The 14,579-nt window shown below is 43.2% G+C and overlaps 1 protein-coding gene across 5 annotated transcripts in view; it reads right to left on the bottom strand.

Annotated features, from left to right (window-relative positions):
• Positions 1-8,877, bottom strand: part of lrp8 (low density lipoprotein receptor-related protein 8, apolipoprotein e receptor) — a 267,040-nt gene extending 258,163 nt beyond the window's left edge. For all 5 annotated transcript variants that reach the window (XM_050054743.1, XM_050054742.1, XM_050054740.1 and 2 more), the window contains exons 1-2: positions 8,680-8,877; positions 7,596-7,721 (exon numbers count right to left, since the gene is read on the bottom strand). In XM_050054743.1, the coding sequence (XP_049910700.1) occupies positions 7,596-7,721; positions 8,680-8,746 (193 nt within the window). In that variant the 5' untranslated portion in view covers positions 8,747-8,877. The remainder of the gene's footprint in view (positions 1-7,595; positions 7,722-8,679) is intronic.
• Between the last annotated feature and the right edge of the window lie 5,702 nt (positions 8,878-14,579).

Raw genomic sequence — 14,579 nt, forward strand, 5'->3', positions numbered from 1 at the left:
TGTGTTAGCAAACAATTGTTTAAATACAGGGGTGTGCACACCCAGCCAACATGGAGCAACACTGGCATTCATTTTGAGTTGTCTCTCTGGCCACCTAAACAATATAAGCACCAATATTTACTCTCCTTCTGGCTTTGTTGTTGTCTCTGCTGACTCCTGGGGGAAATATCTGGCTCTTTTGAAGCTATACTTCACTAGCTCTAGTAGCAACAAGCTTGTTTCTGACTTTATCTGCCTTTTTGTGCTGGGAAGGTAAAGTTGCATAGGTAAAAACCAAAACAATGAGTTTAAACAAAGGGCGGGCTGAAGGGGACTGGTGACACTTCCCTGTGGATTCATCACTACAAGTGACCCCTCTCACATTACACATTCACAAAAGAATTGATTAGTATTATCTGAGCTGGTATTTCCCGCTGATGTGAGCTGTAATTTCTGCTATCAGCAATATAAATAAATAAATAAACTTGGCATCATTCCAGTTTGCCAACTAATGAGTGGTGCATTAGAATATTACTCGGAGAAAAAATGCAATACTTCAAAGATACTTCTAAACTGTTGCGCAATGAGTTTAAATCATCCCTTGAGGTAACCGTCCCAAACCTACACATTAAAAACTTCATATTTAGGAGATGTTAACAAGCTCTCCCAATGTATTTACGGCTTCCTGATTAGATACTTACTAATTTCCCCCATATAAAACCCAGTGGTTGGGTTTTAAGAAAACCTTGTTCCTCAAAATACGCCCTTATTTTGGACGATTAAATGAGAGGAAATGGACAAAGACTAAAAGAGAGGACAAGAGGACGATGCAGCTGTTTTTTTATTTGTGTATCAGCATGCACAAATAGAAAGAGAGTGCTTAGACAGAGGCAAACTCACTATTTCTTACTGTCTTTGCTTTCTCTGACACACATACACACACTTCTCACGGTGCAGATTCTCACCCACTGAGACACTCACTAATTGGATTAGAAGTATGTAGATGGACGGTGCGGTCTCACTCTCTCTGTCTCTCGCGCACAGTCTCACAGCATCTGCTTCCTCCTTGTAGGTTTGCTGCATTTCATACCCCTGCCCTTCATGTCAATACAAAGCCATTATTCCCAACTTTTGGAGAAAGACAGTCAGGGGTAACAAATGCAGAAAGAAGGAGACGGAAAGGGAGCAAAAGGTAAAAAGTGGGTTAATACGAGCGGGAGAGATAAACACGTAGATGACCAGAGAGAGGAAGAGAAAGAAAGAGAGAGCAAACGCCTGAGGCAAGCACTGACCTCAACTAAAATTACCCTGCTGCTGTTGTGCACCGCTGCACCCAACACCTATTCTGCACACCAGGTATTGTTAGCTTGTAGAGCATGATACAGTGTGTCTGACAAAGGTGGTGCCCTGGCATCTTTTGGGCTTGTCATTCGTAAGGCTAGCACCGCTGCATGTGTCAACTTGATTATGTTAAATATTTAATCTCCAAGGAGTGGATCATGTTTTAGGGAGGACTGGCCAGCTGGCAGTCTTACCCTTCAGTGTGTCAAGAGAGCAACAATGGGACTAGCATCATATAAAATAAGAATGTTTTATTAATAAAAAAGTTGTTTGTTTTAATTTATCGTGTGCAGATTGGGGCATTAATGTGACTAAAGAATGGCACAACATCAATAAAGCCTCAGTATAGTAGACAAAATTAAGCCAGTGTTATTTTTGATAGCATTTCTGGAACAATTTCACAAACTTTAGTCATTAGCCACCATGGTTAATTTCTTAGGAAGCAGAGAAAATAGTCCACCATTAAAAACAGTTTTCATGTCTTGAGTATTTCATGTCATTTTTTTTTAGAAAACTCCCACACAGAACTGGAAGATGCAGGCTAAGCGTTTAGCTCCAGGGCTGCCAAAAGTTCACATTTCCTACAATATTAGTCTCCCACTGTCATCCAACATGCAGTAGAGTGAGTTTAAGTGTTAGTATGCAGCACTGAATGAAAAGGATACATGCATGGTGACGGTTTGGTGATGGTTTTCTTTATGCCTCCAATGGAAGCATCAACTTATGCTAACCAAAAGTGAGCCCGTTTGAATTCTTCCTCATTGCACAGGGAATTAAAAAAAAAACAAAAGATGTCCAAAACAATGAAAACAAGAACCGAGTTGTATGAAAACAGAATTGTCCACTGTCTGGCAAATTTACAGCACCAACTACTGAATTCCCCCCAAAACTGCTTTTTCTTTTGTTTGGTGACATGTGTGTCTTGTGTGTTGTCACCCGTTTGTGAAATGCTTTCTCTCGGCTCACAAAGCCAACCAGATGAAACCCACACACGTACTTGCACGCACAGACACATACACACACAAATAGAGTCCCACAGTGCCTCAGTAGTCACAGAGCACAGCAGCGGATTTCATCCTCTGGAGACTGGAGCAGTGCAGCTGCGTACACTCCTCACATACATACATGCGCGCACACACATACGCACACAACACTATGTCCTTAGTCCAACATGGAGCAGCAGCGGATGGAGAGGGGTGTTGTTAATGGACAAAAGTGTGTATGCTGTGTATGGTGTTAGACAGCAATAATACCTGCTCAGAAGGAAGTATAAGTATAAATATGATCAGTGTTAGTGTTAAACCCCTTAGTTCAGCTCAGTGTGTGTGTGTGTGTGTGTGTGTGCATATATTGTCCTTTTAGAAGCAGCGTGTGTCTTATTTTATTTTATACGAGTGTTGTCGCACAGTCCTACTACTACACACACACTGTGTGTCCATATGTGTGTGTTAGTGTGTAACTGATTAGGCTACTGGTCCCTCTGACCTCATACTTCCATTAAAAGTCTGACCCCAGCTGTGCTATAGCGACCAGCGTGTGTGCATGTGTGTGAATGTGTGTGTGTGTGTGTGTGTGTGTCAGCAGGTGACCAAAATGTGTTTCTGAGAGTCTATCAGTACAATGCCTTTTTTGCCTGAAGCGTTTCTCTGCAGTCTCTTATTACAGTGTTGTGTGTGTATGTGTGAGTGTGCGCAAGACAGAGAATGCCACACACACAGACACACACACATACACACACAAACACACACAGAGCAGTGGCGTGAAATGTGTTGTGATGTCTCCTCTATGGGAAGCTGGTCTCAGACTGCAGAGGAGACGCTCCCCTTCTCAGACCTGCTCAGACTCATTGTCCTGCTGTGACACACACACACACACACACACACACACACACACACTAAGCTCAACAAGAACTTTCTTCCCACCCTCATGTATTCCCTTTCCATCCTCTTGTTTCTAACTGTTGTGTAACAGTAGGGTTTCATGGTTCATTTAGGGTTTAGGATTCAGAATTTGTTCCTTTCCTATAACATCATATGTTTTTTTAGAATTTTAAGTAGCGTGTGTTACTGGTGCTGAAACTAACTCATCTTTATTACTGGCTTATTGATTGCTCCTTTGGTCTACATAGTGTCATGCCCACACATTGTTCTACCCTGACAATCATCATATTGCTTGTTTTATCCAACCAACAGCCAAATGCTTTGCAATTGATTTTCCATCAATGAACTCATTGATTAATTGACTACACATTGAGCCAAAAATCACCACGACTGATTTAACAGTGTTATAAATGTGCTGTTAAATTCTAACAGACAGTGTTTTTACAGTGCAGTGTGACCAAGGCTATTTGGAGGAGAAAACTCTGTACAGCGATGTGAGAGAGAGAGAGAACAATTGCAAGCTAACATGAGGTTCAGATACGAGATGATTTTACAGTGGCACTTCGGATTAGGCATGTTTAAATCCACTTAAATCCGCTGTAAAAATGATAAGGCTTTTTTTCTGTGTATTCCACGGTCTAAATATAGGTCATACAGAGCCGTGCAGAGGTGGAGGGCTGCCGTGTGTACGCACACATGTGTGCAGCAGTGTTGTGTTCACTACAAAGAAAGCACACGCATGCACAGAAACCCCACCACCACTACCATCACCACCACTTTACTGTCTCCCAGGGCAACAAGAGCAAAATCTACCAAGAGGCATGTTGAGAATGAAGGAGAGGGGAGGAGAGGAGAGTGAAAGAAAGGAGAGACAAGGCACAAAAGACAACCAAATCTACCAAGACTTATTCTAACACAGCTGCTAAAGGGTGGATGCTACGGGACTAATCCTTGCTGCAAGAGACCTGTGTGTGTGAACAGAGAACGAGATGGGTGATGATGTGACTGCTGACTGATAGGCGCACAATACCATGGCTCATACACATGCAAACAGTTATCACTGACCTGGATGTGGATGACACATCATGCCTGGTGTGTTTGCATGCACATCATCGCCTTAACAGTCTAAAGGAATGACCAATGTAACTATGAAACAAAGGTATCAAGCCATGTTCTACTGCATTTAAAGTTTCCTCAACAAGTGCTTAAAGCAGGTGTCGAACACACCAAACTGAGCACCATTCAACAACTAGCCTACATGGAGTATTTCCCAGCTGCAGATTTGTTAAAAAACCCGATTCAATCAGATTTGGCTGTTCAAAACAAATATTGAACGACTGACTTGACAGCGACATTCACATAATGTGATAAACAAGCTAACTGCGCTAAGGACTGATCAGAAATGAGCAACATTTTTGCCAATACTAGATATCAAACATGCAAAACAAGTTGCTGTGAGCTGTAAACTCACTACTTCTAAGCAGAAGGCAGCAGATAATGCTACCGAGAGCAGCGTGGAAATGAAGAGCGCTCACTCTGCAGCAAAATCTGCGGACCAAAGCGTCCCCAGAAGTACACTGCACAGCACACTGACTGGCATAAACTGCTCAACTTGAACTATCTCAGTCGACTGAGGGGTCTGATGATTGGAATCTCCAACTTTCAGGAGGCAGTCATAATAAACACATTGTTTTAATCCCATACATTTAAATTAAGAATAGCTACAAAAACCAATGGCAACTAACCACAAGTTTAACCAGCTCACAGTTTAGCACAGATGTCTACCACAATCTCCAACTCTTCATACTGTTGTGTGGTCAGTTGGAACAAACATCAGAAGTTAGGCAGCGCAAGAACCAAGTAGCCACTTATCCTCTTGGGGGTTGCAGGGTGGCAGGAGCCTATCCCAGCTGACATTGGGTGAGAGGCGGACAGGTTGCCAGACTATCGCAGGGCAGAGACAGACAACCATTCACACTCACATTCACACCAACCTGTGTGTCTTTGGATTGTAGGGAGAACATGCAAACTCCAAAAACCCCACCCTGGGTTTGAACCAGGAACCCTCTTGCTGTGAGGCGACAGTGCTAACCACTACAACGCCATGCCGCCCTTAAATACAATCAAGTATCATCATTATGAGGGTAGATTAGGTCTCATCATCTTGTCCTAATTAAAGACATTTGATGATTTCTCCACAATAGACATCATGTATATTTATTTCAGAGGTTAGAAGCAAGGACCAATGGTAGCCAAGTGACTGTTACAGTCCAATCAGGTGTTGTAAGGATAGCGAATGAGAGCTATGTCATTCATTTGGTGTACAGCCTACTTCACCTGTTCCAAGCCCAGTTGGCTTTGCCAAACCACCGTGAGTCAAGCTCAGGTTATTGGCTTTGCTAGGATAACCTTTCATTTTCTTTATAACTATGCCTCTGGCTCTGACTCTGTTTGCCCCCCTGCCCATTTTGTACATGCTCCTACTTACTCCATGGGCTCTGCACTACACTGTCCTGTTCCTCTCAATCAAATCTGTCCCATCTTTTCTGGTCCTCCTCAACCTCTCCCTCCTCTCCGCTGAGCTCTGCTGGTGATATTGGGTTTTGGGGAGGGGGCACAATGGCAGTGCTGGCATCTGTTCGAAAGGCTGGCATGCTGCCAGCCACTGAGCATCACTCCGGCAACCAGAGTCACGCTGTTGGATTTATCTCCAACCAACCTGTCAGCTGATGCTCTTTGTGGGCGTAAGACGAGTGGGCATAGCCTCTTTGGCATTTGCACTGCCAAGGTGCCCACGGGAGATTTAAAAATGGGGGGAGAAAAGCCCCTTAGTGGGTGCTACAATGCCGGGGAAGTGAGACAGCCTTTTAGAGAGATGCACCCAACTTCCACCGCAGGCTGAGGACTAGAGAACTCAAAGAACAGAGTGGCACACAGCAAGAGGTAGAAAGTAGATAAAGGTAGTGACTGAGCAGGGGAGGAGATGGGGAGAGCGACAGAGTTGCCCAAGAGGAAAGCATAACCACAACTGAAGCTTACAGGATATGTAGCAAAAAGAGTGAGGAAGGAAGACAGAGGCAGAGCAGGCTTCTGCCACAGACAAAGTGGCTCAGTTAAAAGAACAATCTGTCACCTTGTGGCTTAAGTACCATTTCCACAATCTCTTTGAGCAACTCTTCAACCAAACAACAAAGTAAACTACACCTGTTCGACAGATAGAGAGCTCATTAAAATCTAATTCCACTTCCATCAAGTATTGGCGACTAAATGTCCAATAATCCCAATCAGCCTCTGCAGTCAATGAGACGTGCTTGTAAATGTCACGGCATTCATCCAGGGAACTCCCAAGATATTCAGCGGGCCACCCTCATGGTGGGCGTGCGAGACGAGAGAATCATGGGTTTGGCATGCTGGTCCCCCAGATAAGCGATGAATCAATTGGCCACTAATATAACCATTCAGGCAATTAGCACCATGACAAATTTATAAGCGATGATTACTCGGCTGGTTGTCCGTGCAATTTCCTGAACGGCACAGAGGCAGTCAAACCGGAATAGCGTACTACGGGTCTTTTTCCCACATTTCTGGGGGACATAATACAATATTCTACTTCCCAATATCATATATGCAATTCCGTATGTGAAACTGCAATGCACAATCCACCTGCCCACGGAGGCAGAGGCACCCTTGAGAACAGAAAAGCAGCCAGTTTTCATCAGCCATATCAAAGAGCCACAGTATTTGCATTAGAGCATGCTGCATAACTCAGCAGTGAGTTCTCATGACACATAACACTGCAATTTGATCACACTATTTCAGATACGACCCAATCTGTGAAGCCTTAATATATCCAGAGCATCATGAGACAGTATAGCAGGGTAAACTGATGACAGGGCTGACATTATCTCTACAGTCACAGCAAGATAAGAGTAATAATAACAGTGATATTACGAAATGGCTCTGCTCTGACCCAGTAGGGTCACAGCTCTGCATGTGTCAGAGATTTTCTTAGGAAGTGAATTTAAATTCCTGTGGCCATGTGACCTGGCCAATGATCCAGGATCAGCACTGACAACTGAAATGAGATTCCAGAGGGGCCCCCAAACAAAATGATAAGCTGCTTATTTTCAGTATAACTTCATTTGTTTAAAAGTTGCAACATGGATTCAATCAGCTATCTACGGCATACACTTTCATCCAGTTATGAACCAGCTCATGTGGAACCACGTCAACTAATCTGCTGCTGAATGAGTCAGATCCTTCACATGAAAACGTTCCGGAGTCCTTGTCTTAGATTAAGACTCCCTGACAGAAACATACATGACAGCAGGTACATTCAAGGTCCGTGGGGCAGCAAGCGAAGGCATCAATGTAACAAGCCGCTGGGCTACTTACGACAGTTCTCCTCGTCGCTGCTGTCTGAGCAATCATCATCATCGTCACATCTCCACAGGGTCGGGATGCACCGTCCGTTCTTGCACTGAAACTGCCCGGTTTCACACTCCGACTCCTTATCAGTTCCTATGTTGTCAGAAAGAAAAAGTTCTTTGGGTTCATTCAGTGATGAATAACTGCACATGTCAGGTTAAAGTCACTTTGAATAAATCTATATGATGGTGGGTATAATGAACATTAAGAGACAAGAGGCGGTGTGAGTACTTTGTAAAGACCAGCCTGTGGCAAAAGGGGGGCTTGACAACGGACTGTTTCCATAGCTAGGTTTCTTGTTTTTGTTGCAACAATCTCCACTTTTCAAAATAACCTCAAATAGATAACATCCATGCCTTTACTGCAATAAAGCAGGTAATTCATTCAGTCCTGAGGGCTGTGGGTTGTAGCGTGGTAAATAGCTGTAATTGCTTTAGGTCTTCAAACACTGTGGAGAGGCTTCCTCCAATAATGCTGTTTTGTAATCTGTAGTTAGTTAATGTGTTTTTATCTAACATTCCCACATAATAACTGACACTTTTGCTTTTTTAACATGCTTATGATGTGCTTGCTTGATTGTATCAATAAGCTGAAATGGTGACTGCCTATCACCAGTGTCCCTCTGACACAAAGATCTGTTAAGGCAAATGGATTTAAGCTTTTCTTTTAGGCTGCAGCTACACAAACACCAAACCATTGCAGCCTGGACCATGTGTTTACATCCACACTGGCAGCCCTTTCTCCCAACATCAGCCCGCTGCATTTAGACACGTGTGGTTGTACGGATCTTTTCTTCCGCGTATTGTCACCTCATGTCACCGGTGATCGCATTCACCGCGCGGGCAAAAGTGGCGATCCAGGTGTGTGCCATTGCCATCGCATGCACGAGATGACATAAGTCTGTGAAAGGCACGTTAGCGCAGCACTTAGGAAGACGTGGACTAAAGGCTACACTGACAGACATGTCGTTTCTCTGTAGGCAACGATCCCCAAAGCGTTGCCGTCCGTGATGCGATGCAAATTCACCTCCTCGCTGAGACAAGTGGCTTACCTTTTGCGCAATGGAGCTCCATGAGTAACAAATGTAATAGCACAAGCTTCCCGACTTCTGTCCACATCTTTAGATCCTGGGGGGGTCTGCGATTGTGTTCATGCAAGTGAAAAAAAAGCCACTGAAGGATCCCCACAATCTGTGACTCGCTCTGTGTGTTCCTCTCTCTGCCTCTGCTCCTGAGTGTGTGAATGTGTGTGATCCGCCAGGCTCGCTCCTTTCTCTCCCTCTGCCTCGGCTGCAATTTGAATCAGTGACGCTTATGGGCGGGATAGCTGGGGATGGTGCCTGCGGTTAATGTAGTAGGTAGAGAAACTAACATCAGAACGGTTGTTAACCAGGGGAAGTCATATCTGCAAATACTGCTGAGTCACTGAGGGCAGAGCGCTTCCCAAACTTTTGGGGATTTTATGTAGCCTGTCAGGGACCTGCAGAATCATTGTGAAAAACATTTTTTCATTTTAAAATAACTATTGTCACATAAATACTTCAACATTTTGGAACATTGTTTTTATTTTTTTACCAAGAGTTAGGATCATCCCTATGTTCCCAGGGTCATATGTCTCTTGATATCCTTCTGGGACTTTTGTTTGGAATGCTTTTTTAATTTCTCCTCGCAATTTGGGTCCACACAGGTCCGAAAGACACACACGTGCACAAACAGGACCTACACATGCACAAAGTGGAGAGATGTCAGAGTGAGGGGGCTGCCTTGGTCAGGCGCCCCGAGCAGTTGGGGGGTTCGGTGCCTTGCTCAAGGGCACCTCAGCAGTGTCCAGGAGGTGAACTGGCACCTCTCCAGCCGCCAGTCCACGCTCCATATTTGGTCCGGACGGGGACTCGAACAGGCGACCCTCTGGTTCCCAACCCAAGTCCCTATGGACTGAGCTACTGCCGGCATTTTAACATCTCATCTTATCTTATCTAACGTATTATCCTGTTACTTTTGCTAAAATTGGTCAATTGTGTTGCCATATCAAACTACAACAGTAATTAATCATAAAAAAAAACAAGTTTCAAACATAAAATGTGATCAGGTTTTGCACCTTGTCCACTTTCGTGTCAGGATCGGCTGCAGACTGACTTGGCAGAGATGGCTGCCATCTTGTTTGTACATGGATTGGTGTATTGTGGTCTTACTGCCACTAGATGGCACAAAATAGTGTCCATGATTGAGGACAACAGGTCTAAATTAAGTAGAATACCTGTGTCTTCAAATGAGGACACAGGGTCTCAGGAGGATACAAACTGACATTGTAAGATACTGGTACAACAGTCAATTATTGGTACTCGTGCACAGAGTAGGTTGTTGCTTCACATTCCCTTGATCAGAACTGAACTAGGAAGAATGTCATTCTCTTACAGTGCTCCTTATACATGGAATCACCTGCAAAAGACCTTAAACTTGGATACTCTGCCGCCATTGTGGCTGTTTAAGTGCTTTATTTCTGATCTTGTTTTAATGGAGTGCACATGCTTTTAACTATTCATCTATCACCCTGTATTTCTACATTTTAGAGCCCATTTATTGTTTGTTGTTTTGAATGATGACCCCACCTATAAAGGGGTGTCTCCTGCCTTGCCTCTCCCCTTTTGCTGTTGTACTCCATGGGAGAGGTAAGCGACATTGCTCTTGTAGTACTATCCGTGCTTTAGCAGTTAAGCTATGTCTATTATCACACATTATCCTGTGTCACTTAATTTGTGTAGGGGCTCGAGTTTGTATGGTTGTGTTTAATGGACGATTTTGTTTTTGCCACTTGCTGTCAGGCATAAACAAAGATCGACTCCAAAGATATCCACAGTCTGATCCTCTTTATATCAAAACAACACAGACATCACTAGAATCCATCGGTCACACTGATACAGGCTAGCTTCACAGGGCAAATAGCAAAAGAACAAATGCATATGGATGCTTTGAATGCAGTTTGATTGGGAAAAATCTGTTCAGCCACCGTGGAGATATCGGTGGCTAAAATCAAGAAAACTGTCTTGCCCTTAAATTTGAGGGTGTAAGTTGGCGTAAAACAACAGGCTTTAAGCAGTAGGTGGGGGAGTTTAACATGATGACCCAGGGAAACATAAACAGAACATTACAAAGAACATAAAACCCCTTGAAAAGTCTATTTAATGAGTCACATAAAGAGGATATTAAGTTTGGTAATGTAGGATCTGTGAAAAAAGGTGTGCTCCCATGCTATCTCTATGAAATAACAGCTAGAGGGTGGTTAGTGGTTAGCTTAGCTTAAAGACCTAAAACAAGGGGAAACAGCTAGCCTGGCTAGCTATAAAGTTCATCTAAAACTCAGTAATTAGTTAACATGTTAGCCTATCTCTCACTTAATCTATACAAAAACCAAGAAGTGACAACTTATTTCCTGGAGTCATTGTTATCTGGAAAGCTTACTGAGACTGAAATACCACCGCAAAAAAAAACGGGACAAAAGCTTATCTGCAATGCTTTGTGCAGCACTAAGGGAGGCTAAACCTCCACCCTGATGGAAGCATCTGAAACTCAGTCTGAGACATTTGACCTAGCTTCAGAGGTGACCCTCTCTTCATACAGATGCTGCAGGTTATTAAAAGTAACAGCAGTAATCTTGCAGCACAACTTGACCACTTTTTCCAACTTGTTTTTGTTTTTAAGGCTAAGATTAACAAACCGTTGAAGGACAGAACAGACACTAGCATGCATATAAAATAGGCTGCAAACAGCAGAAGGAAACTCAGAAGCCAGAAACTTTTATTGAAGTATGTGCCAGGCAAGCAATTCCACTAGACTAAAGAGGCGCCATCTTGACTAGTTATCATTTTATATCTATGGTGTGGAATTTTGTACAAAGCCAGGCTGGCTGTTTTTTGTGTATTCTCCAAAATGTCCAATGTCAAATGTGATGGAAAATCTTAGGCTATTATTCAAAGTATCCTATTGAATGTCCATTATGCTGGAGAGCCCATGTACTGGTGGCAATGGGACTGGGATGATGGCTGGATGAAATTTCATACATGAAAATATGAGCAACTGTCACTATAATTTGACCATGCATGCAAAAATCTTCTAAATGTAGTTTCATTTTTGTTTTTAGCTGTCTCTTTTAAAACTAGTCATGTAATATGTTACATAAATTCCATTTAAATGCCAGTAAAATTAGAAATTGCCATCCCTAATCCAATCATATGTGTAAACATTAATACCAGTACTGCTGCTCTCATGCCCCAGCATCCTTTGTATCTGTTGCCATGGGAAACAACATAAACTATGAAAGAAACAGGGGCACCATTGGCTATATAATGTTCTATCCTCGTTTGGCTCACATTCGCCTCAAGCTGAAGCTGTTTCTTTTTACCTTCAAAGGCATTTAGCAAGGGTTACATTCAGTTCACGTCTTCTTAAGGAGTCTTATTAAACAGTTGAGTGACTGTAGTGGCATTTCTTCTGACGGAAAAAAAATCCATAAGCACTACATGTGTCATGTGTCCTCCGCAATATGAGGCTGGCAGGTTTTCAGTTGGCTAGGATAATCGCAATCATCTAGGCAGCCAATGACCATCATTTAATGAAACAGAGTTGGGGGCATGTACAGTCATATCTGCAGCGTTACCTCAAGGCTGTGAAGTGACCAAACATATTCAGAGTATGAAGAGAATTTGAATTGAATGAAAAGTGTGTGCATTGAAAGGGAACAGGCAGGTCTGTACTGCTGTACTATGCAGGCAGAGTTCGGTTTTGATTTGCTGCAGTTCAACATGGCTCATGTGCATGAAATGACTTTAACACATGAATCAACACATGAATAATGAATAAAACTGCCGTATAAATAGAGGGGGAAAAAACACCATTCTTGCCTCTTATACATTATTCAATAAAAAGAGTGTGAATGAAACATTAAAAGGCTGGCACAGGTGCAGAAAATGGTCATAATAAGTCTTTGCATCACTTTCACAATAACTGCTACCCGTGTTGTGTTGTTGCAAAGTTTCCCCTCAGGGGAGAAATACACCACAGGAGAAAAGTCCTGCGTTATACCAGTTCACTCAAGATTTATACCCAAGTTAGGCTATTAAAGGACGCCGAGTCTTGGTGTATCAAAATGTTTGTGTGTACACATGCTCAGTAACTGCTGGCACTACCAGTTCTATTCAGTCTACTATCATATGGTCTGTGACATGAACTAGAAACACAGCTGGTGTTACATCTCTGAGTTTTATTGTACATCTTCTTGTGCACAATATATTTCATGTATGCACAACTACTAGACATGTATACCGTATGTCATCTTTCATCCATCAAGCCCTGAGGATTACACCATGTGTGTTGTAGCCTACCTAGAGTGCACTGAAGCCCTGCAGTACGAATGAGCCCAGGGATGGGCATGAATTGGAGCAGAAGAGCGAAAGCAAGTTTTCTGTCCAGACTCGCTAGACAGCTGCCAGCAGCAACGCGCTGAAAAAAATCCCTAATAAATGTCATATAACAACAAAGGCCAGATGCACAAAATTACTGCTTTCCTGAATATGAATTATTACAGTACATGTTATCTTTCAGTTCTGCCAGCGAGTAGCAGTTGGCAGTTTTAGAAGAGAGGAGAAAGTGCACATGGGCTGCAAAAGGTGCACTGTGATCACTGGTCAGCTGTTTAGACAGTGAAGTGCCTCAACATACAGTCCAATGTAAGTATGATTAACATGCAGCTTATCATTACCATAGAGTTGCAAAGCGTGAGGAATCATGGTTATCCTCTGCAAAGACATTTTGGGTACATGTAAGTGTACAGAAAGTGTCAGCACACAAATGTTATCACTCGATTTTGCAGCTCCCCTCACTTCCATTCAGCTTTTTAGCATCTCTCATGAGCGTCGTTTTCAGACACAGCGGGCAGCTGTTCTTGGCAAAAAGGCTCTAATAAATCCACTAAAAGCTACTTGCCCAGCACAAAATTGCAGACAGACAAAGTTAGCCACTAGCTGGTGGGAATGGTGGAGAATTTAGCAGCAGAAGAGTCACATATCTCCCTCAGGAGTTAGTGAAGTCCTAACAGAGGGAAGACAAGAGTGATTATTTGTCTTACACTCATCAGGTGGTTAGAAAAAACAACTCTAAATAAATGCTGTCACTCAGTGCCTGCTGGATGTTAGTCTCTTACACAGTCGCCGATGACGTCAGCACGCTGGCTGACTCTGTCGTCTGCGGACATTCCCATAGGAAAGTTGTAATAGAAATAGTGCTGGCTCCCAGTGGCAGTGATGTGATTGGATCCAGATCCGTGTACGAACAGCTGATTAGCTTTGCCTTACACCCGCCTACACCGGAATCGCTGTTCCCCGAATTGTTGTCCGTAGTACAACAGAAAAGGAAGTGTTCAGTGCATCACAAGAAGAGATTAAAATGGATATGATTTCATTTGATTCAGCTATATTGCAGAGCTGCAACGTCCACAAGATTGGAGAAATTAAGGATTTACAGCGACTCTGTCTAAAATTCCTTACACAGGAGAAGAGAGATGTTTTGGCCTGTTTACCGACGGGATACGGTAAAAGTTTGATTTATCAAGCCTGGCCCTCTGTAAGCAACCTTCTCTCTATGGACATGAACCGAGGTCTATGGTGTTGGTGATATGTCCGTTGTTGTCTATTATGGAAGAGCAGGTAGAGACTTTGAAATGGAAGGGCATTGCAGCTGCATATGCGGGACAAAGCACTGAGATTGACGACCAGATAGCCGCCGGTAATTTCACTGTTGTCTTCGGCACACCAGAAACATTAGTAGGACAAGCAAAATGGAGAATGCTTCTACAGTCCCCTCAGTTTGGGGAGAAGCTGATTGGAGTGGCTGTTGACAAAGTTACATGTAACACACGTGCCGTACCTATGGTGAATAGGTAGTACGAAAGACGAATGTC

This window comes from Epinephelus moara, chromosome 10 (assembly GCF_006386435.1).
Source record: "Epinephelus moara isolate mb chromosome 10, YSFRI_EMoa_1.0, whole genome shotgun sequence".
Taxonomy (NCBI): Eukaryota; Metazoa; Chordata; class Actinopteri; order Perciformes; family Serranidae; genus Epinephelus; species Epinephelus moara.